General features: G+C 40.6%; 1 protein-coding gene across 3 annotated transcripts in view; it reads left to right on the top strand.

Annotated features, from left to right (window-relative positions):
- adam9 (ADAM metallopeptidase domain 9) overlaps positions 1-25918 on the top strand; it is an 89982-nt gene that overhangs the window by 25048 nt on the left and 39016 nt on the right. For all 3 annotated transcript variants that reach the window (XM_024418381.2, XM_024418380.2, XM_024418382.2), the window contains 2 exons: positions 5431-5509; positions 20888-20964. In XM_024418381.2, the coding sequence (XP_024274149.1) occupies positions 5431-5509; positions 20888-20964 (156 nt within the window). The remainder of the gene's footprint in view (positions 1-5430; positions 5510-20887; positions 20965-25918) is intronic.

Raw genomic sequence — 25918 nt, forward strand, 5'->3', positions numbered from 1 at the left:
TGTGAAATAATTGCCATAATTGAATAGATCATGCCAAACGAGATTGGACTTTTGTTATATGAAATCAACAAAAGACAATTTGTTCATTTTACTTATCTTTTGAAATCATACTGGATGTATTATACTTTAGAATTTCATTGGGGGCATACTTATTTCACTGTACAGACTTAGCTATGGATTGTTGATCAATGCCATGGGTTATCAGGCTACTCACTGACATCCAGAGAACATTAGCGTCGTAGCTCTAATTGCGGGACTCTAAAACAAATGTGAATTGATCCACATTTATTGTCAACCTATGTGTATTGAACATTATTCCGAAGGAAAAACAATACTGCGTGGATGTTTTGGAATCTGATAACTCTGAGGACGTTGGGAAAAAATATATTGGGTATTGAGTAGACTGATCCCCCATTTCATTGATCCCCAATCCTTAGATGAAGCTGTACAGTGCAATATGAATGTCAATACACACAATAGGCTGACTGGGAAGGTGATTTCACACAGTCCCGCGATAAGAGCTACAATGCTAATATTTGGGTAAACTCTTCACAGTTGTGTTCTGTGGGTGTCACCGAGTAGACGGATACCCCATTTCATTGCTTTTACACCCCAAACTTGTTTAACATTATCTAGTCTAAATATGGCACAATTCCACCATTTGTAACCTTCATCACTTTCAAATAGGTACTTTTATTTTGAAGGCAAACTGCAAATTCCACTATTGTGTCTAATCCTTATTGTGGCTAGTTTCACAACACCTAACACCTCTTTAGGCTAGGGGGCAGTATTTTGACGTTTGGATGAAAAACGTGCCCAAAGTAAACTGCCTATTTCTCAGGCCCAGAAGCTAGAATATGCATATAATTGGCAGATTAGGATAGACACTCTAAAGTTTCCAAAACTGTCAAAATATTGTGCGTGAGTATAACAGAACTGATATGGCAGGCAAAAACCTTTGGAAAATTCATCCAAGAAGTGCTGTTTTTCTGAAATTACTCTTTTCCATTGCAAGCCTATCCTCCATTTAAAGGGATATCAACCAGATTACTTTCCCTATGGCTTCCACAAGGTGTGAACAGTATGTAGACAGTTTCAGGCTTTTATTCTGAAAAATGAGCGAGAATGATCACATCGCGTCAGTGGATAGCCAGATGTCCTCCAGATTTGTGCATGCGCGTGCACCGGGAGTGAGACCTTTTCTTTCTCTCTTCTATTGAAAAGGCTACCGTCCGGTTGAAATATTATTGATTGTTTTTACAATAAATAATCTGAGGATTGATTATAAAAAACGTTTGACGTGTTTCTACGAACTTCACGGATACTATTTGGAATTTTCGTCTGCCCGTCGTGACCGCACAAGCTTGTTGATTACTGAACAAAACACGCCAACCAAATGGAGGTTTTTGGATATATAGAGAATCTTTATCGAACAAAATGAAAATTTATTGTGTAACTGGGAGTCTCGTGAGTGCAAACATACGAAGATCATCATAGGTAAGTGATTCATTTTATTGCTTTTCTGACTTTCGTGACCAATCTACTTTGCTGCTAGCTGTTTAATGTTTTGTCTGCTGAGAGCTGTACTCACATAATCGCATGGTTTGCTTTCACTGTAATGCCTTTTTGAAATCTCACACGCCGGCTGGATTAACATGTTAAGCTGTGTTTTGGTGTATTGCACTTGTGATTTCATGAAAATTGTAATATTTTCAGTAATTTTAATTTGGCGCTCTGCAATTCACCGGATGTAGACACAAATTATCCCGCTAAAGGGATCTGAGCGGCAAGAGGTTTTAAGTAGCAGGCTAGCTATGTAACTTCAGTTCATGAAAATACATTTCAATAGGTGTACAAGTGGCTACCTAGCTAATACTTAATCACAAGGATTCCTAAATCATTGATAAGAATAATGAAAATGACTGCATTTTCTAATGGTCATTGTTTTCAGGCTGGTTGTATTGGTGCTATCTAGGTGCCAAGCTAAAGCCAGCAAGCTACCCCAGAAGTTTCAGTCGAACAAATAATGCTTTATTACCAAAGTGGTATTGTAAACACATCGTTCGTGGCCGGTGTTAGCTTGTTTGCAGAATGTTTTGTACAGCTTTGACAGGGATACTGGTGGTGGTGGTGGCGCTTGGCTTGCACGTGCAATTAGTGTTATTGTCAAATAGTGTCATTTGACGTGTATCTTTTTTGACACGCAAAGACCCAAACGGCATTCCATAGTATGTCATGAAGCTAATAGCTGTGACGCTATTACTGTATCTCTGGTAGGGCAACATCTGAAAAATATCACACTTAGTAGTGCTCGACCATTCACGAAAGCCAACTTCACCCACGACAGAGAACGGTTGCTTGTCAAGGGCAATGAATTCCATTATCTTGGTGTTAATGGATTTTGCCTTTTAAGTTGTCTCGCTGAAATGTTCTTACTCTTTCAAATGAGTGCTTGACTTGTTGACTGCTCGATCCACACAGCAGACATCGTTGGCTAGGTTAGGATTGCTGTGTCGCACATCTAGTGCAACATTTTACGTGGAATCATTATGTCATGTGCATACCTATATAAAGTATGTTCGTCAGGTTCAACATCAGATTTGCACATCGGCGTTAAACTAGACATCGGGACGATATTGATGTTGGAATTTTTAGGTAATATCGTCCAATTCTGATATGTTCACCTATATATTGTGCATCCCTAATAATTACCTTACCAACATTCTCTAGTAATACTATTCCCATGCTATATGTCTTTGGTCACGTGCATGAGACGCATACATGTATCACGTAAACTGGGCAAGAGTTGAGAGAATAAGGAGTATTTTTCCCAAACAAATTAGAGATTTCGGTAACAACTTTTCAGTCACAAATGGCTGTAATTAGGTTCCAGCTTCAGCAACATGGACAGCGCGTTTAACACTTTGATGTTCTGTGGTGGTCGCTGGAGCAGGGAGGAGAGCGAGACAGACAACGGGTGATAGTCAGTCACTTGCTGTCTTTAAAATATATATATATTTTACATAGCGCAAGTCTGAGCTTAAAGAATCAGACAAGCTCAGTGAATATATTTGATTTGATTAAAACACATAGGATGTGTCCATATATGGAAAAATATATGTTTAAAAAATGTTAACCAATCGATACGTTGCAAGAACCGAGGACTTGTGGTCGTCCAATATATGGCTTCTGGACAAGTCTCTGAATGTCCTTGAGTGGCCCGGACATGAACCCGATCGAACATCTCTGGAGAGACCTGAAAATAGCTGTGCAGCGACGCTCCCCATTCAATCTAACAGAGCTTGAGAGGATCTACAGAGAAATATGGGAGAAACTCTCCAAATACAGTCGTGGCCAAACGTTTTGAGAATGACACAAATATTAATTTTCACCAAGTCTGCTGCCTCAGTGTCTTTAGATATTTTTGTCAGATGTTACTATGGAATACTGAAGTATAATTACAAGCATTTCATACGTGTCAAAGGCTTTTATTGGCAATTACATGAAGTCGATGCAAAGAGTCAATATTTGCAGTGTTGACCCTTCTTTTTCAAGACTTCTGCAATCTGCCCTGGCATGCTGTCAATTAACTGCTGGCAGCCCATTCTTGCACAATCCATGCTTGGAGTTTGTCAGAATTTGTGGGTTTTTGTTTGTCCACCTGCCTCTTGAGGATTGACCACAAGTTCTCAATGGGATTAAGGTCTGGGGAGTGTCCTGGCCATGGACCCAAAATATTGATGCTTTGTTCCCCGAGCCACTTAGTTATCACTGTTGCCTTATGGCAAGGTGCTCCATCATGCTGGAAAAGGCATTGTTCGTCACCAAACTGTTGGATGGTTGGGAGAAGTTGCTCTCGGAGGATGTGTCGGTACCCTTCTTTATTCATGGCTGTGTTCTTAGGCAAAATTGTGAGTGAGCCCACTCCCTTGGCTGAGAAGCAACCCCACACATGAATGGTCTCAGGATGCTTTACTGTTGGCATGACAGAGGACTGACGGTAGCGCTCACCTTGTCTTCTCCGGACAAGCTTTTTTCCAGATGCCCCAAACAATCGGAAAGGGGATTCATCAGAGAAAATTACTTTACCCCAGTCCTCAGCAGTCCAATCCCTGTACCTTTTGTAGAATATTAGTCTGTCCCTGATGTTTTTCCTGGAGAGAAGTGGCTTCTTTGCTGCCATTCTTTGACACCAGGCCATCCTCCAAAAGTCTTTGCCTCACTGTTTGTGCAGATGCACTCAGACCTGCCTGCTGCCATTCCTGAGCAAGCTCTGTACTGGTGGTGCCCAGATCCCGCAGCTGAATCAACTTTAGAAGACGGTCCTGGCGCTTACTGGACTTTTTTGGGCGCCCTGAGACCTTCTTCACAACAATTGAACCGCTCTCCTTGACGTTCTTGACAAACTGATAAATGGTTGATTCAGGTGCAATCTTACTGGCATATTGCTGCCAGTAAGATTGCACCTAAATGAACCATTTATCGGTTTGTCAAGAACTTCAAGAAGAGCGGTTCAATTATGTGAAGGCCTCAGGGCGCCCGAGAAAGCCTATGAAGCCCTTTTTGAGCAAAGAAATGATGATGGCACATGTTTCCTTTTTAGGTAACTATGGTTGACAGAGGAAGAACAATGATTCCAAGCACCACCCTCCTTGTGAGGCTTCCAGTCTGTTATTTGACTTAAATCAGCATGACTGAGTGATCTCCAGCCTTGTCCTTATCAACACTCACACCTGGGTTAATGAGAGAATCACTGACATGTCAGCTGGTCCTTTTGTGGTAGGGCTGAAATGCAGTGGACATGTTTTGGGGGGGATTCAGTTAATTTGCATGGAAAAGAGGGACTTTGCAATTAATTGCAATTCATCTGATCACTCTCTATAACATTCTGGAGTATATGCAAATTGCCATCATACAAACTGAGACAGCAAAATTTTATATTTGTGTTATTCTTAACTTTTGGCCACGACTGTACAGGTGTGCCAAGCTTGTAGCGTCCTACTTGAGACTGTAATCGTTGTCAAAGGTGCTTAAGCAAAGTACTGAGTAAAGGGCTGAATACTTGTGTAAATGTTATATTACATTTTTTTAAACTTTTAATACAATTGCAAAAATCTCTACTTTTTTTTGCTTTGTATGGGGTGTTGTGTGTAGATTGAGGGGAAAAACATTTGAATCCATTTCAGAATAAGGCTGTAACATAAAATATGGATAAAGTTGAGGGTTCAAGTAAATATTAACTGCTTTATAACTACCACAACAACAAAATATAACAGGTAAAGCAAATCTCACAATTTTACTTCATTTAAAATGATCATACATTTTTAATCAGAGTTTATGATGTTGACTATTTGCCCGGCCCTGATACTTATGTTCTGATGTGTAATTCCTGACAGAGGGTGTAACTGCAGCGTGTGTTTTGTTTTGAAGGCTACTGCTCCCCGAGGATTTCACTGTGTATACACATGCCAAGGATGGATCTCTAATAACCAACAGACCTCCAATGCAGGTAAGACCATTTAATATAACCTAGGGGTACTAGGGCTTGGCGATATCCATATTTTCATATCAATGATATGCCCTTGTTAAGTATTGTGGTATACATTAGGAGCACCTGCTCTTTCCATGACATAGCTTTCATCTGGTCAGTCTGATCCCTTATTGATGTCACTTGTTAAATTGACTTCAATGAGTGTAGATGAAGGGGAGGAGACAAGTTAAAGAAGGATTTTTAAGCCTTATAACTGATCAATTATGTAGTACATCGTGAAATCATGCATAAATTACCCTACACCATTGCAAAGCATGTGAAATATATTCACATGCGTGCTGCCTAGTTTCAGCGGAATATCATCTGCAGGCAGTAATAGTGTGACCTAAAGTTTGGAGTGTAACTGACAGCGTTTTAACTACTTAGACGTGTTTGTGCCTTATCCAAATCATGTCCAGTCTATTTGAATATTCCCCAACCAGAAACCGTGGATTGATGGCAGCATTTGCGAAAAGCTGAAAGAGCGAACCACTACTTTTAACCTGTCTAGCGGAACCCCTCGCCTACAACCAATGAAATTGTAGGACGCCAAAAACAAATCAACTGAAATCTCATAAATCAAATTTCTCAAACGCACAAGTATTAGGCACCATTTTAAAGATAAAATTCTCATTAATCTAGACACAGCGTCTGATTTCAAAAATGCTTTACAGCGAAAGCTCCACAAACGATTATGGAGGTCAACACCAACTCACAGAAATACCCAGCCATTTTTTCAGCCAAAGAGAGGAGTCACAAAAAGCACAAATGGAGTTAAAATTAATCACTAACCTTTTGATCTTCATCAGATGACACTCATAGGATTTCATGTTACACAATACATGTATGTTTTGTTCGGGAAAGTTCATATTTATATCCAAAAATCTTATTTATTTTACATTCGCGTGTTACGTTCAGTAGTTCCAAAACATGCAGTGATATTGCAGGGAGCCACATGAATTCACAGAAATATTCATAATAAATGTTGATGAAAATACAACTATTATACATGGAACTTTAGATACACTTCTCCTTAATGCAACCGCTGTGTCAGATTTTTAAAAAACTTTACGGAAAAAGCATAATCTGAGAACGGCGCTCAGAGCCCAAACCTGACAGAGAAATATCCACCATGTTGGGTAGTCAACATTATTCATAAAAAGCATTATAAATATTCACTTACCTTTTGATCTTCATCAGAATGCACTTCCAGGAATCACAGTTCCACAATTAATGCTTGTTTTGTTCGAATATGTCCATCATTTATGTCCATTTATGTCCAATAGCTTTTTTTGTTAGAGCGTTTGGTAAACAAATCCAAATGCGCGATCTGGTCCACTCGGACGAAACAGTCAAAAAGTTATATTACAGGTCGAAGAAACTTGTCAAAATAAGTATAGAATCAATCTTTACTATGTTTTTATCATAAATCTTCAATAATGTTCCAACCGGAGAATTCCATTGTCTGTAGAAAAGCAATGGAACGAGAGCTACCTCTCAAGTGAAAGCGCGTGACTGAGAATGAGGCTGCAGGCAGACCCCTTGGTCAAACAGCTCCCATCTGGCCCCCCTTCACATGAGCAGCCTGAAATGACGTTCTAAAGACCGTTGTCATCTAGTGGAAGCCTTAGGAAGTGCAAAATAACCCATATCCCACTGTGTATTCAATAGGGGTGAGTTCAAAACCTACAAACCTCAGATTTCCCACTTCCTGTTTTGATTTTTCCCCAGGTTTTTGCCTGTCATATGAGTTTTTTTGTTATACTCACAGACATCATTCAAACAGTTTTAGAAACTTCAGAGTTTTTTTCTATCCAATACTACTACTAATAATAATATGCATATATTAGCATCTGGGACTGAGTAGGAGGCAGTTCACTCTGGGCACGCTATTCATCCAAAAGTGAAAATGCTGCCCCCTATCCCAATGAAGTTAATCAGGGCAAGGTGACCGGAAACATGACCGAATACAAACAGTGTAGTTATTCCCTCCAAGGCAATCAAACAAGCTAAGCGTCAGTGTAGAGACAAAGTAGAGTCGCAATTCAACGGCTCAGACACGAGAGGTATGTGGCAGGGTCTACAGTCAATCACAGGCTACAAAAGAAAAACCAGCCCCGTTGCGGACCACGGTGTCTTGCTCCCAGACAGACTAAACAACTTCTTTGCTCGCATTGAGAACAATACAGTGCCACTGACACGGCCCGCTACCAAAACATGTGGGCTCTCCTTCATTTGCAGCCAACGTGAGTAAAACATTTAAACATGTTAACCCTCGCAAGGCTGCAGGCCCAGATGGCATCCCCAGCCGCGTCCTCAGAGCATGCGCAGACCAGCTGGCTGGTGTGTTTACGGACATATTCAATCAATCCTTATACCAGTCTCCTGTCCACACATGCTTCAAGAGGGCCACCATTGTTCCTGTTCCCAAGAAAGCTAAGGTAACTGAGCTAAATGACTACCACCCCGTAGCACTCACTTCCGTCATCATGAAGTGCTGTGAGAGACTAGTCAAGGACCATATCACCTCCGCCCTACCTGACACCCGAGACCCACTCCATTTTGCTTACCGCCCCAGTAGGTCCACAGACGACGCAATAGCAATCACACTGCCCTAACCCATCTGGACAAGAGAAATACCTATGTAAGAATGCTGTTCATCGACTACAGCTCAGCATTTAACACCATAGTACCCTCCAAACTCGTCATTAAGCTCGAGACCCTGGGTCTCGACCCCGCCCTGTGCAGCCGGATCCTGGACTTCCTGATGGGCCACCCCCAGGTGGTGAGGGTAGGTAACATCTCCACCCCGTTGATCCTCAACACTGGGGCCCCACAAGGGTGCGTTCTCAGCCCTCTCTTGTACTCCCTGTTCACCCACGACTGCGTGGGCATGCACGCCTCCAACTCAATCATTACGTTTGCAGATGACACTTCAGTGGTAGGCTTGATTACCAACAACGACGAGACGGCCTACAGGGAGGAGGTGAGGGCCCTCGGAGTGTGGTGTCGGGAAAATAACCTCACACTCAATGTCAACAAAACAAAGGAGATGGTTGTGGACTTCAGGAAACGGCAGAGGGAGCAGCCCCCTATCCACATCGACGGGACAGTAGTGGAGAGGGTGGAAAGTTTTAAGTTCCTCGGCGTACACATCACGGACAAACTGAAATGGTCTACCCACACAGACAGCGTGGTGAGGGTGCAGCAGCGCCTCTTCAACCTCAGGAGGCTGAAGAAATTTGTTTTGTCTCCAAAAACACTCACAAACTTCTACAGATGCACAAACGAGAGCATCCTGTCGGGCTGTATCACCGCCTGGTACGGCAACTGCTCCGCCCACAACCGTAAGGCTCTCCCGAGGGTAGTGAGGTCTGCACAACGCATCACTGGGGGCAAACTACCTGCCCTCCAGGACACCTACACCACCCGATGTCACAGGAAGGCCATAAAGATCATCAAGGACAACAACCACCCGAGCCACTGCCTGTTCACCCCCCTATCATCCAGAAGGCGAGGTCAGTACAGGTGCATCAAAGCGGGGACCGAGAGACTGAAAAACAGCTTCTATCTCAAGGCCATCAGACTGTTAAACAGCCATCACTAACATTGAGTGGCTGCTGCCAGCATACTGACTTATGTTGGCAGCAGCCATACTAACCAACATACCACTTTAATAATGTAAAATTGATGTAATAAATGTATCACTAGCCACTTTAAACAATGCCACTTTATATAATGTTTACATACCCTACATTACTCATCTCATATTCTGTACTCTATACCATCTACTGCATCTTGCCTATGCCGTTCGGCCATCACTCATTCATATATATTTTATGTACATATTCTTATTCATTCCTTTACACTTGTGTGTATAAGGTAGTTGTTGTGAAATGGTTAGGTTAGATATTACTGCATGGTCGGAACTAGAAGCACAAGCATTTCGCTTGCATTAACGTCTGCTAACCATGTGTATGTGACAAATAAAATTTGATTTGAATTTACCACAGGTGGAATCCAAGTTGTAGAAACATCTGAAGGATGATCAATGGAAACAGGATGAACCTGAGCTCAACTTCGAGTCTCATAGCAAAGGGTTTGAATACTTATTTATATAAGGTATTTCTGTTTAATACATTTGAAAAAATGTTGAACAACCTATTTTTGCTTTGTTATTATGGGGTATTGTGTGCAGATTGCTCAGGTTTTTTTTATTTTTTATCCTTTTTAGATTAAGGCTGTACCATAACAAAATGTGCTAAAAGTGAATGTCTGAATACTTTCCGAAGGCACCTGTATATACTCCTTACTTGAAACATGAATATCTTAACAGCCTATCTGTTATTATAGACATGTTTGCACAGTGGTGAACCAATAGGCCTTCATTGTGTGACAGGTTTTTGATTCTGAAAGGACAGAAACCATAATACCAGCGCACTCATGTAGGAGTGCACTTTTTGTAAAACGCGAAGGGCCAGTGTTGTAGACTCCGGTATAATCCGTATACCCACATTTCGTTCAGTGGGCATTGCTTATACTCACTACTTAATCCCTACGGATGTGTATCAAAGTAGTGTAGTGGAGGTATACAGTGGAAACGGGTTCTCTGGAGTGATGAATCACGCTTCACCATCTGGCAGTCTGAATCGGGGTTTGGCGGATGCCATGAGAACGCTACCTGCCCCAATGCATAGTGGCAACTGTATTGTTTGTTGGAGGGGGAATAATGGTCTTTGGAGTTTTTTCTTCGTTCCACTGAAGGGAAATCTTAGATTTCAAATGGGTTTCCATGGCACACAATCCATGTCTCAAGGCTTAAACATCTTTCTTTAACATGTCGCCTCCCCTTCAGCCACACTGATTTGAAGTGGATTTAAAAAGTGACACCAATAAGGAATCATAGATTTTTACCTGGTCAGTCTGTCATGGAAAACGCAGACGTTCCCAATGTTTTGTACACTCTGTGTGTGTGTGTGTACATGCACAGTCAGTCAGGTCCAAAATTATTGGCACAAATATATAATACAGATACTGAGCTATATTGCATGCTCAAAACATTTGGGAAATTATATTATTTAACTAATACATCTGTTTTGAATACCTTGAGCCTTTTTCTATAATGTTTTATGAGATTGGAGAACACATTGGGAGGGATTTTAGACCATTCCTCCAAACATCATCTTACCAGAACCTTGATATGCTTTGTCTGCGCTTATGTACTGAGATGGCCATTGCAAAATGTTAATTATGTGGTCAATTAATAATTTCTTTTTGGATTCTGATGTGTGCTTGGGGTTATTGTCTTGCTGGAAGATCCACTTGTGGCCAAGTTTCAGCCTCCTGGCAGAGGCAACCAGGTTTTTGGATAAAATGTCCTGATACTGGAAAAAGTTAATGAGGCCATTGTTGACCTTAAAAAAGGCCCCAGGACCAGTGGAAGCCAAATAGCCCCATAACATCAAATATCCACCACCATGTTTTGTAGTAGGTATGGGTTTTTTTCAACCCAAAACCCACCACTGGTATGTGTGGCCAAAGAGCTGTTTTCATGAGCAATTGTATTAGTATAATAAAAATACATTTTAGCTCAGTATTTTAATTAATTATTTTATGCAGTCTTTTTTGTTCATCTTTATAATCGGTGCCAATAATTTTGGACCTGACTATCATTTATCATTTATTGTGATATCATGGATATATGATAATATCGGTATGCTCATCACCTAACCCAACAGGGCACTGACAATGTATCACCCATTTAACATCTCTCAAATGCACTTCTTTCTCATAGCTTTTTATTGACTGATTTGCGACTGCCTTGTATAGAAACGTGTGCTGTGGAAATGGCCTCTTCTACCCAACCTGTTTTTGTGTGATTTAATGGATAACTATGTTTCTTTAAAACAGAAACTCATGTTAAAAGTATCATACTATCCGATAAAAACAGTCACTTCAGTACAACCATCCACAATGAATTCTTAGTCTTTTTGATTGGATGTCCTATTTGTATGAGACCGACTGGGTTGAACTTGGGTCTCCTCTGCACTACAAGACTGTTACAGCCCTGCTGTCAGGATCGTGAAGGTACAATGAAATAGTTCTATCTACTAATTAATTGGCGTTCATTTCTAGGGATGCACGGTATATCGGAATCAGCCGATATTAGCTAACAATGCCAGCATCGGTATCGTCCCGATGTCTAGTTTAACGCCGATGTCAAAGCTGACGTGCATACCTATAAAATGTAGGTACATGAGGTAATGATGCCACGTAAAATGTTTCACTACACCTGCCACACAGCATTCCTAACCTAGCCAACAACGTCTGCTTTGTGGATCAAGCAGTCATTTGAAAGAGCAAGAATTTCAGCTAGACAACTCAAAGGCGAAATCCATTAACACCAAGATAATGGAATTCATTGCCCTTGACAATCAACCGTTCTCTGTCGTGGTTGAAGTTGGCTTTCGTGAATGGTCGAGCACTACTAAGTGTGATATTTTTCAGATGTTGCCCTACCGGAGTTAGAGTAATAGTGTCACTGCTATTAACTTCACGACATACTATGGAACGCCGTTTAGGTCTTTGCGTGTCAAAAAAGATACACGTCAAATGACACTATTTGGCAATAACACTATTTGCACATGCACGCCAAGCTCCACCACTACTATCAGTAGCACTGTCAAAGCTGTAAAAAACATTATTCAAACAAGCTAACACCGGCCACGAGCTATGTGTTTACAATACCACGTTGGTAATAAAGCATTATTTGTTTGTCCGCAACTTCTGGGGTAGCTAGCTAGCTTTAGCTTGGTACCGAGCTAGCATCAATACAACCAGCCTGAAAACAATGCCCAGTAGAAACTGCAGTCGTTTTCATTATTCTTAGAAATTATTTAGGAATCTAGGTAGCCACTTGTTGTTCGCCAAATGAACTTCAGTTAATGAAAATACATAGCTAGCCTGCTACTTAACCCTGTTGCCCAAAGCCAATGTTATAAGCAGGCAGCTTGCTTGTGAGGCTCGACCTGACCGGGTTATGTGTCGTGAAGCTAGCCACAATAAGGATTAGGCACAATAGTGTAATTTGTGGTTTGCCTTCAAAATTAAAGTACCTCTTTGAAAGTGATGAAGGTTACAATTGGTGGAATCATGCCATATTTAGACTAGATAATGTTAAACACGATTGGAATGTGAAGCAATGAAATGGGGTATCCGTCTACTCGGTGACACCCACAGAACACAACTGTGAAGAGTTTACCCAAATATTAGCGTTGTAGCTCTTTTCGCATGACCTTGTGAAATCACTTCCCCAGTCAGCCTATTGTGTGTATTGACATTCACATTGTACAGCTTTACCTAAGGATTGGGTATCAATGAAATGGGGTAACAGTCTACTCAATACTAGAGGTCGACCGATTAATCGTCATAGCGGATTTAATTAGGGCGGATTTCAAGTTTTCATAACAATCTGTAATCTGCGTTTTTGGATGCCGATTACATTGCAATCCACGAGGAGACTGCGTGGCAGGCTGACCACCTGTTACGCGAGTGCAGCAAGGAGCCAAGGTAAGTTGCTAGCTAGCATTAAACTTTTCATAAAAAACAATCAATCTTAACATAATCACTAGTTAACTAGACATGGTTGATGATATTACTGGTTTAACTAGCTTGTCCTGCGTTGCATATAATCAATGAGGTGTCTGTTAATTTATCATCGAATCACAACCTACTTCGCCAAATGGGTGATTTAACAAAAGCGCATTCGCGAAAAAAGCACATTCGGCCCACAAATGTACCTAACCATAAACATCAATGCCTTTCTTAAAATCAATACACAGAAGTATATATTTTTTTAAACCTGCATATTTAGTTAAAATAAATTAATGTTAGCAAGCAATATTAACTAGGGAAATTGTGTCACTTCTCTTACGTTCAGTGTAAGCAGAGTCAGGATATATGGAGCAGTTTGGGCCACATGGCTCGTTACAAACTGTGTGGAGACCATTTCTTCCTAACAAAATCCGTAATTAATTTGCCAGAATTTTAAATAATTATGACAACATTGAAGGTTGTGCAATGTAACAGCAATATTTAGACTTAGGGTTGCCACCCGTTCGATGAAATACTGAACGGTTCCGTATTTCACTGAAAGAATAAACGTTTTGTTTTCGAAATTATAGTTTCCAGATTTGACCATATTAATGACCTAGGCTCCTATTTCTGTGTGTTTATTATATTATAATTAAGTCTGATTTTATATTTGATAGAGCAGTCTGACTGAGCGGTGGTAGGCAGCAGCAGGCTTGTAAGCATTCATTCAAACAGCACTTTCCTGCATTTGCCAGCAGCGCTTTGCGATGCTTGAAGCGCAGCGCTGTTTATGACTTCAAGCCTATCAACTCCCAAGATTAGGCTGGAAATACTATAGTGCCTATAAGAACATCCAATAGTCAAAGGTATGTGAAATAGAAATGGTATAGAGAGAAATAGTCCTATAATAACTTCAACCTAAAACCTTTTAACTGGGAATATTGAAGACTCATGTTAAAAGGAACCACCAACTTTTATATCTTATGTTCTGAGCAAGGAACTTAAAGTTAAGTTTTTTACATGGCACATATTGCAATTTTACTTCTCCAACATTGTGTTTTTGCATTATTTAAACCAAATTGAACATGTTTCATTATTTATTTGAGACTAAATTGGTTTTATTTATGTATTAAGTTAATGTTAGTGTTCATTCAGTATTGTTGCCATTATTACACATGTATATAAAAATCTTCCAATTTTAATCGGTATCGGCTTTTTTTTTGGCCCTCCAATAATCGGTATTGGCGTTGAAAAATCATAATCGGTCGACCTCTACTCAATACCCAAGATATTTTGGACGCCCAATTTTTCAGTTTTTGATTTGTTAAAGTTTGAAATATCCAATAAATGTCGTTCCACTTCATGATTGTGTCCCACTTGTTGATTCTTCACAAAAACTACAGTTTTATATCTTTATGTTTGAAGCCTGAAATGTGGCAAAAGGTCGCAAAGTTCAAGAGGGCCGAATACTTTCGCAAGGCACTGTAGCTACTGAAACAGATGTCGTTTTGCTATGTTTTTGGAGAACATTCTTTGCATCTATGAGCTAACAAACTTTTTATGACCAGCACCAGCGAGACACCTGAAATACAATTGATAGTGTAATCAATGTGTAATAACTACGTAAAGAATGTATGAACGTGTTAAATTATGTGCAGTCATATTCAGGTCCTGATTGGTCAACAAGCTTATTGTTAATGTATCTTTTTTGACATGCAAAGACCCAAACGGTGTTCCATAGAAATCCTGATTGAGAATGAAACAACTGAACAAATTAACAACGAAACAGCACAGCAAGTAAGTGAAAGAAATGGGGACATACGTAAATGCCAAAATAACTTTTTGGTCAATATGGTGTGTCTAACCTCTAACTAGGAAAGTCAGTTAAGAACAAATTCTTATTTACAGTGACGGCCTAACCCGGCCAAACCTGGACAACGCTGGGCCAATTGTTCGCCGCCCTATGGGACTCCCAATCACAGCCAGATGTGATACAGTCTGGATTCGAATCAGGGACTATAGTGACACCTCTTGCCCTGAGATGCTGTGCCTTAGACCGCTGCTTCCGTGTGTGTGTGACTATTTAACTGTCCTAAAATGCTTTAAAAGCCTCTAAAATTTTAAATATCGGTTATAGCTATTGTTTTTTTTGGCAAGGAAAATATCGGTATCGGCCAAAAATGTAATATTGGTGCGTCACTATTAATTTCCTGTTTGGATGGAGTCGGCGGAAGATGAATAGGCGATGAATAGGCGGAAGCAACTCCCATTCTGATGGAGGAAGGGAGTTGTTTTGGGTTTAAAGACACACACATTCATCACGTCATCATTCAGTTGTCCTCCACACAATTTACTGCTGACTCTGTTTTACTTCCTGTATGACGCTGACATTTTAGTACTGTTATCAGCTATGTTTTGTGGAAATGTATGCATTTTGCAGAAGAAAGCGTATAGCGCGTTCTTACTTTAAGCACTGGTTTCCCCCTCTGCATATTCATAATGAGTCCAAACTTAGCTCACAAAAATCATGACTAAGAGCAGCAGTTCTGGGAAGATGATGTAACCGTCTGGCATACAGAGAGACCTACTGTACAGTCAGGAATGCCTTTAAACTATTTCATTTTAAATAAAACATGTTTTAAATGTGTAGTCTTTTATTGATCAATACACTGAAGAAATGATGGAGAGGGAAATAGAATAGAACTAGACCATCCCCAGCACTTTCTCCTTTTTGGCTAGACAGATGAAATATGGGTGGTGTGTGAAGACGTCCATCTTCTGCATTTGTTTTACATTGAGAAGGTCACAGAGATGGTAATCTTGCCATGTTAACAGTATATCACAAGACATTACAGAGATGGGGGCAGGACTTTTGTAGACTCTTTGGCATTTGTTTGACCCCTAGAGGGTGGGACTGTAGAAGGCTGTGCTGTCCGGTTGTCATGATCCCCCGTCTGACTCAGGATCCCCAGGGAGCCTATCAGAAAGGGGGATTTGTGGATCTGGATTAAAGGCTCATGGTCGTACTGGCATGTTGTGACATCGCTGTCTAATGACAAATGCTGAGTAACAGGAAACACACTTAAATATTTTGATTAAAATCAGTACTGTTGTGAACAAGTCAGTCAAATGTTATTGTAATTGACAATCGGGAGTCTCACATGTTCCTTTGTTCACAGCAGGAGGCAAGAAATGGCCTATCATTTTTTTTGTATTGCCAATCTCATTCAATTCTACATCAAGCCTATGTTGGAACTGGTCTGTTTGATGCCTCCATGAATGCCATTGCCTACATTTCAAATGCAACCAAATTATGATTCCTGAGCCATAAGGGCATCGGCAGATGAGCGATATAATCTAATTGTGCAGACTGTCGTGAAAATGTTAGCAAGAGCCTAGAATGACAAAAATTGCCATATTCTGTCTGTTGTAGAAGGCTGTTCCTATTATCAACACCTGGAGAACCTTCTCACAGACACTGGGCAGGGCCATGGCGCAATGTGACATTCTCAGTTGCAACATACGACTAGAGTTTTTTTGAGGATATTTTTCAGTCCTTTCTGTTTAAACATGTCAAAGTGCAGAGATTTAGACAAATGGTGTATAGTGCTAAATAAGGAGCTTTTCACTTTGGCAGTTTAAAAATGACACTCCTGTGAACAAAATGTGAATGTGGCCTATACTTACTATATTCTGATATACTATTTTTATTATACAATACATTTTCCTCAGCCATGCTGGAGGACTTTTTGTTTTGGTATTACTGGGAAGAAGTCAATGGAGGATGTCTGGAAAAGAGGGGATTTTCCTGTAATGCTTTAACTTGGATCCCTTCCCTTGATATAGCTCACATATTCCATAACTATGCACATAAGAAATTAGCAATGTCTTCCCTGCTCTACGACTGACTTTTTTTTGTGCCACAAAAATGAGTCTGATTTCGAAGTTGTCGGCAAACCAGAGTCATGAATTTTAAGGGGGTATTTTCTCGTCACTGGATCTGGGGCGAAATAGTAGGACAAGGTTGATCAGGATCAAGAAATAGATGTTTGTGTTGGATACTGTCAGTGTGCTATAGTATGATGTCTACCCAGAGTGGGTGAAAACACACTTTGGTGGTAACTTCACTTCCTTATGTTATACATTTTACCAAGACAAATATGATTATTCATATTTTTCAGTGGGGTCTTTCTCTAACATACTGTATCATTAACATTATATCCAAAAAGTCAGATTTCGTCACCTAATTTCTTAACCATCTGATAATAAACACCAAGCTCTGACAGTGCAAGTTTCTTGAAACAACTTTTGAGGATTTTACATTTTGTGGTCAAAGTTGTTTTTGTGGGTCGAAATGTGCATGACACAAGCTGAATTAATTAAGAAGCTTGGTATACGCTCAGTGCTCCGTTGAAATTTCAGATACTCTTGTTTTTGTGAGAAATCTAAGAATTACAGGAATTTCTAATATGAAAAGCATATACTAAAATGCAACAAGTAATGTCTCAATCGATATCCATCTTACCTTTTTATAGTTTGTCCTGCGGATTCAAGAAGAAAGATTAGTGTAACGGGAAAGTGAGCTTGTCAGGTAGCCTTTAATTCTTGCACAGAATCCAACACAGCTGACATGGTGCATTATTCTTTTTTTCCTCTGAAATACGGATTATGCTCAATACATGAGGTTTGGACCATTAGTCTTAGAGGATTATCGACACAACGACCATATTATTTTACCCATTGGTCAAAATGTGTTTTTGATTGGGCACCCCAATTCTAGTATTTCAGCTCTCAATCTTTTTGATAGTCTTAACATTTGTTAGTGAAAATGCGATACAAATGAGAACATTTTTAAATGAAGTCAAAGAATTGAGAGGGAAAATTCTGCTCTACGTGTGATTTGTTAACCTTCGTATTGTTTTGTTATTTTAACAAACCTTACACGGAGCGAGTCACAGGAAGTAAGAAATGTGACCATCCGGCTCAAATCGGTCTTATGTAACCAAATTTTGAAATAGTTTTTTACTTTGGATAAAAGTAGAGAGAGAGCTAGGAAATTGAATATCATACACTACAGTTGAGGAACAATGGGAAGATAATTTTGGTTTGAAAGTTGATAAACTTGTAAACTCACTTTTGAGAAAACGGCCTTTGAATGTTTTGGTACTACTACTGGAGAGCCTTTCTTTGTCTACACCCATTCAGCATCGTTCACACCCTCTTAAGTTTTAGCCCCACCCTTCTTTTTAAAGGTTTATCTGAGCGTTCTGTACTAACAGCACCCAAGCTAACCTGCTAGCTACTTCCAGATGCAAATGCTCGAACAGCTCACATTTAACATTACTCGCCCTTACAGAGCTGGTTAGGCTGTTATGTTATCCAGAGCGTTGGTGACTGCAACTGTGCTGTCATATTGTCCGTTCGTAAATCCAAAGCGCTTCGCTCTCGGAGCGTTGAGCATGCACACCGGACACTCTGGCCGATGAGTAGGGTTGATCCGAATGTTCTGACCTCACAATGGCAGTCAAGCACCCAAGCTAACATTGGCTAGCTTGCTAGCTACTTCCAGACACAAATGAGAGAACCTCACTCTGACCATTTTACTCACCCTAGCAAAGCTGGTTAGGCTGTTTTCATGTTATCCAGAGCTTTGGTGACTGATGTTGGCAACAATTGAATTACGCTTTTTACTGACACAACCATATTTTAACAGGATGTTGAGCGTTTGTAAATTCATCAGTTATTCACTTAAATCAGTTCTACCAAATCTCTATCAACATGTTAAATGTGCTACCAGAGGGGGAGAAATTCTAGATTACCTGTACTCCACACACAGAGACACATACAAAGCTCTCCCTCGCCCTCCATTTGGTAAATCCAACCACAACTCTATCCTCCTGATTTCTGCTTTCAAGCAAAAATTAAAGCAGGAAACACCAGTAACTCGGTCTATAGAAAAGTGATCAGATGAAGCAGATGCTAAACTACAGGACTGTTTTGCTATCACAGACTGGAACATGTTCCGGGATTCTTCCGATGGCATTGAGGAGTACACCACATCAGTCACTGGCTTTACCAATAAGTGCATCGAGGACATTGTCCCCACAGTGACTGTATGTAAATACCCCAACCAGAAGCCATTCGCACTGAGCTAAAGGGTAGAGCTGCCGCTTTCAAGGTGCGGGACTCTAACTCGGAAGCTCACAAGAAATCCCGCTATGCCCTGCAATGAACCATCAAACAGGCAAAGTGTCAATACAGGGCTAAGATTGAATCATACTACACCGGCTCCGACGCTTGTCGGATGTGACAGGGCTTGCAAACTATTACATACTACAAAGGGAAGAACAGCCGTGAGCTGCCCAGTGACACGAGCCTACCAGATGAGCTAAATCACTTCTATGCTTGCTTCGAGGCAAGCAACACTGAGGCATGCATGAGAGAATCAGCTGTTTCGGACGACTGTGTGATCACGCTCTCCGTAGCAGACGTGAGTAAGACCTTTAAACAGGTCCACATACAAGGCTGCAGGGCCAGACGGCTTACCAGGACGTGTGCTCCGGGCATGTGCTGACTAACTGGCAAGTGTCTTCACTGACATTTTCAACATGTCCCTGATTTGAGTCTGTAATACCAACATGTTTCAAGCAGACCACCATAGTCCCTGTGCCCAAGAACACAAAGGCAACCTGCCAAAATGACTACAGACCCGTAGCACTCACGTCCGAAGCCATGAATTGCTTTGCAAGGCTGGTAATGGCTCACATCAACACCATTAGCCTAGAAACCATGCAATGTTCCAATATCTATTGGAAACCCTTTCCAGAAGAGTGGAGGCTGTTATAGCAGCAAAGGGGGGACCAACTCTATGTTAATGCCCATGATTTTGTAATGTGTCTTGATACATTTGGTCATGTGTATATCCCTAAAGTGTCTGTGTAAGATCTAGGATCTGTTTTGCCTTTAAGATTATATGGACAGAATTATTGATGGGTCTACCATACCATCCGATTGCCCTATACTCAGAGGAAACTCTCTGAACCTTTGTTACTTTACTTTGTTTCAGTGAGCTCCCAGAGTTCTAATTCTCTACATGTTGGGCATCAAGGCTAAGACAATTAGCTAATGCTATTGTAAGAGAGCAGGGTGCTGCCAAGAATGCTTAAAGGGATAGGACACAGCATTTCCCTATAGATAGCCAGGGGGAGATTACAGACAAACGCCAAACATGTTTAATGGTGTTATTTAAATTGGACCTCAATTAACCCCTACAATACTGTCAATTCACGTGAAACCATTTCAGTGGACTTTTTAAAATAATTTCTAACTTTGAAAGGACATTGCTCTGCAATATGTGCATGGGTTAGAAGTAGGCCTCATTTATTTGCAAACCTCGACATGAACTCAGGACCAAATCTTTACCTCCACGTCAAGCCCCATCTTGAATCGTCAACATTGAGTGACACGCTTGCCTGATGCTGCACCAAATAAAGATTCATCACCTCACCCAAAGATTTCACATTTTCTGTCACAAGAAATTAGGCTCTTAAATTGACTGTGGCTAACACGATGATATAACTTGCAATGCAATTTGAGTCAATTGTAACACTGACAATGGCCTTGCCAGGTTGACATTACCTCATGTAGGGGCCCGGGTGTCATCTTTGCCTTCTAGCATCTCCCCTATAGCATCTCTTGATACATGTGGTTGTTTGACACTTTAAGACATTACTGAGCCGCCATTCTCTTTTATCCCTTCCGCAGGATCACTGTCACTATCGGGGCTATGTGGAGGGCGTGGAGGGATCATCTGTGGCCATGAGTATCTGCTTTGGACTAAGGTAACCCTTACCAAAAAAAAACAGGTTTCTGGCCAGTCTTTTGCCAATTTGCCGCAAATTTGGGGTAAGCTAATTTGCATGTAAAAATATGAGTTTTGTGGCAAACTGTTGCGGCAAATTTGTGCCAAACATTCTGTTTGCTGAAGATTTGCTGCAAACTCATTATGGATATGCCAATTAGATCAGGTTTTTGGTTACTTTGTGTATTAACAATTTATTTAATTTATTTTTATTTCACCTTTTATTTAACCAGGTAGGCTAGTTGAGAACAAGTTCTCATTTACAACTGCGACCTGGCCAAGATAAAGCATTGCAGTGTGAACAGACAACACAGAGTTACACATGGAGTAAACAATTAACAAGTCAATAACACAGTAGGGAAAAAAAGTCTATATACATTGTGTGCAAAAGGCATGAGGAGGTAGGTGAATAATTACAATTTTGCAGATTAACACTGGAGTGATAAATGATCAGATGGTCATGTACAGGTAGAGATACTGGTGTGCAAAAGAGCAGAAAAGTAAATAAATCTAAACAGTATGGGGATGAGGTAGGTAAATTGGGTGGGCTATTTACCGATGGACTATGTACAGCTTCAGCGATCGGTTAGCTGCTCAGATAGCAGATGTTTGAAGTTGGTGAGGGAGCTAAAAGTCTCCAACTTCATTGATTTTTCCAATTCGTTCCAGTCACAGGCAGCAGTGAACTGGAACAAAAGGCGGCCTAATGAGGTGTTGGCTTTAGGGATGATCAGTGAGATACACCTGCTGGAGCGCGTGCTACGGGTGGGTGTTGCCATCGTGACCAGTGAACTGAGATAAGGCAGAGCTTTACCTAGCATGGACTTGTAGATGACCTGGAGCCAGTGGGTCTGGCGACGAATATGTAGCGAGGGCCAGCCGACTAGAGCATACAGGTCGCAGTGGTGGGTGGTATAAGGTGCTTTAGTAACAAAACGGATGGCACTGTGATAAACTGCATCCAGTTTGCTGAGCAGAGTATTGGAAGCTATTTTGTAGATGACATCGCCGAAGTCGAGGATCGGTAGGATAGTCAGTTTTACTAGGGTAAGTTTGGCGGCGTGAGTGAAGGAGGCTTCGTTGCGGAATAGAAAGCCGACTCTAGATTTGATTTTAGATTGGAGATGTTTGATATGAGTCTGGAAGGAGAGTTTACAGTCTAGCCAGACACCTAGGTACTTATAGATGTCCACATATTCTAGGTCGGAACCATCCAGGGTGGTGATGCTAGTCGGGCGTGCGGGTGCAGGCAGCGAACGGTTGAAAAGCATGCATTTGGTTTTACTAGCGTTTAAGAGCAGTTGGAGACCACGGAAGGAGTGTTGAACAAAAGTTTCATTTTTGCCGTTTTTATAATAAGGTTGGTAGCAACATGGAAAATCATTGTGGAAATCTGCAGCTCAGGTTGACTACAAAATCTGCAATGCTCTCTCTATGGGCTGGCTAGGTGACTAGCTTGCTAGCAAATGTAGCTACACACAATAATACCAAAGACAATATCAAAATGTAAAGTATCTAGCTAGTGGTAAAATCAGCGAAACAAACTGCGCTATTAATTTGTGAGTCTACAATCTCACCATGTTCAATCAGTATATCAATGTGCCGAGTGGAGTCTAACATTCGCAACATCAGATATACGTTTGAGGAGATCGGAAACGTTGCCATGCTACGTCAATGGGCCACGCCGTGCATTCTGGGACAAGGAGCTTCAAGGCATGAATGGGAGTCTATTGGGCGTTAGCTCAAAAACCCAACATTAGTACTAATTTTTTCAACAAAAATACAACATTGGGGCCTCCCTGGTGGCGCAGTGGTTAAGGGCGCTGTACTGCAGCACCGGCTGTGTCATCAGAGACTGGGTTCGCGCCCAGGCTCTGTCGTAACCGGCCGCTACCAATCCCTGTAGCGGGATAATTTCCGTCTGCAACCGCTGAATAGCATAGCGCAACAGTCAAATAATATTACTAGAAAATATTCATATTCATGAAATCAAGTGCAATATTTTGAAACACAGCTTAGCCTTTTGTTAATCACCCTGTCGTCTCAGATTGTGAAATTATGCTTTACGGCGAAAGCAATCCAAGCGTTTGTAATTTTATCGATAGCCTGGCATAGCATTATGTACACTAAGTATCACGAAGCTTGGTCACGAAAATCAGAAAAGCAATCAAATTAACCGTTTACCTTTTGATCTTCGGATGTTTTCACTCACGAGACTCCCAGTTCCACAGCAAATGTTCCATTTGTTCCATAAAGATTATTTTTTTACCCAAAATACCGACATTTGTTTGTCGCGTTACGTTCAGAAATCCACAGGAAAGAGCGGTCACGACAACGCAGACGGAAATTCCAAATAGTCTTCATAATGTCCACAGAAATATGTCAAACATTTTTTATAATCATTCCTCAGGTAGTTTTTAAAATATATATTCGATAATATATCAACCGAGTGTGTAGCTTTTTCCATAACAGCGGGAGGAACAATGGCCAGTTTACTCAATTGCGCACCAACTCACTCTGAGAGCCCCCACCTCTCCACTTACGCAATGTGATCCTTCACGCTCATTTTTTCAAAATAAAAGCCTGAAACTATGTCTAAAGACTGACACCTTAGGGAAGCCACATAAAAGGGAATCTGGTTGATATCCCTTTAAATGGAGGACAGGCACGCATAGGAACACAGACGTTTCAAAATAAGAGGCTCTTCCTGATTGGATTATCCTCAGGCTTTCGCTTGCAATATCAGTTCTGTTATACCCACAGACCATATTTTTACAGTTTTGGAAACTTTAGAGTGTGTTCAATCCTAATCTGTCAATTATATGCATATTCTAGCATCTGGTCATGAGAAATAGGCTGTTTACTTTGGGAACGTTATTTTTCCAAACATAAAAATATTGCCCCCTAGGCTTCAAGAGGTTTTAATTTCCAGTGTAGTGAGAGACGGATTTCTGCCTGCTTGACTGCCAATAACTCGGATACACATGAAATGACCCAGGGAATCGATAGAACATCACTCAGATGCACAAAAACAATATAACATTCAAAATGGATGAACCTTTCCTTTAAATGAACTTGCTTCTCATAGAGAACTAAACAGAGTAAATCTAATTTAATCTTTATTTAATTAGGCAAATTAGTTAAGAACAAATTCTTAATTACAATGACTGCCTACCCCGGCCAAACCCGGGCGATGCTGTGCCAGTTGTGCGCCGCCCTATGGGACTCCCAATCACGACCGGTTGTGATACCCTGGTTCGAATCCAGGTGTCTGTAGTGACGCCTCAAGCACTGAGATGCAGTGCCTTAGACCGAAGGGTCACTCGGGATCCATGGATTCAATGTCTCAACAGATACAAATAAATCTTTAAATCATCAGCATGCTAATGAAGAAAAGAGCAAAGACTGGATTCTTCCCAAATAAATTGTTTGCTTGATCTTTTTACGAGCAAACATTTTCATGAGAGAAATGTGAACGTCGTAGAGTGGTGAGGAGTAGCTCTGTGGACCCTTTCACAGAAGCAATTTAGCCGTTTATTGTAGTCTTTGGCTCTCTAGAGTTTTATCATGTCAATTAACTCGTGACATTTGAAAGAGGTTCACCTAGGGTTCATGATAGGGGCTATCCATATGTTTGATGTTTTATAATAATTGATTATGCTTATGTTGTATTAATAGAAGGGGAGGGGTTATAAGACCCCAGTGACATCGCTAGGGCTGGACTTCGGGTTTAATAAAATAACTTGACCTTTTATTTTATTCAGAACTTACTCGGAAACATGCGTATGTTCCTGTTGTCAACTTCTGTCTGCAATTGCATTAATAAAGGTTTTTGAATAATTTAAATATATTGTCAGAATGCTAATTTCACCAATGATTGAAAAGGAACAAGGAACGAACCCCAACCCAGTCTTGAATGACTCATTATACTAATGATTTAATCAACAATGATTTAATTAACAAATACGATAGTCAGTTTAAAAAAGATTAAGGGTACACGATTGTACATATCTGGCTGTGTTGGCAAAATCACTACATGTCCCATTGAGCCAAGCGGGGGAGAGGCTGCCCGTTGCCACAGTTCCAAGACAAGTCAGAAATGCCCAGCTAACCCTACGCTGATGACACCAGTGTATCTCAACACTGAACTTGGATCTGTGTTAAGTAGCAACTGTTGTCTTATGACACAACAGATAGCTCGAACCATTCATGACTATTCAATAAAACAATAAATAATTTAAGTTTCTTTCCAGCAATTGTTTTACTTACACGATTGTATAACTAGCAAAGGAGTTTTGAAGTTAAGTTTGGCAATGAGGATTTAAACTTTCAGCTAACCAGCTAATTTAGTCAGGGGAAAACCGGGGAAAATGAGATCTAGCTGGGCGCACATGCACACTAGGCTAATTCAGGACACCGATTGTAGTTTTTATGCCCTGAAAAGTTTGAGTAAACAATTCAGAGACTCAAACTAATATATTAGATGACAAATATTTAAGGAGAGCGAATCGATATACAATCCTGAAATCAGTTATAACTATCAATACTAAATGTTTACGTGAACCTGAATACACAAAATGAATGGTGAAGACGCTTCTGGAGACGGTAGACTTCTCCCCACCACTTTATGGGAACGTTGACCTTAGCTCATGTAAATTCTGTAGTTCCTTTAAACATTCTAAGTGATAACTGAGCAATGAGCTTTCAACCAATGGATGTTTACAAGAGAATTAACCAAATTGACAAAATCAAACCCAGTTTAGAACTATTGCCTTTTTGGGTGAACTTTGGAAGTCCTTGAGAAACAATCAGAAAAAACATTAGGGTACTGAAATCAGTTACTGAAAACATTTTATATTTTTGCATCTCAGCAGATAATGGGCGGGTTTGGCTTTGGAAAAACGGGGACACCTGTTACAAAGTTGCCTTGATGT

Source organism: Oncorhynchus tshawytscha, unplaced genomic scaffold (genome assembly GCF_018296145.1).
Source record: "Oncorhynchus tshawytscha isolate Ot180627B unplaced genomic scaffold, Otsh_v2.0 Un_contig_766_pilon_pilon, whole genome shotgun sequence".
NCBI classification, from domain to species: domain Eukaryota; kingdom Metazoa; phylum Chordata; class Actinopteri; order Salmoniformes; family Salmonidae; genus Oncorhynchus; species Oncorhynchus tshawytscha.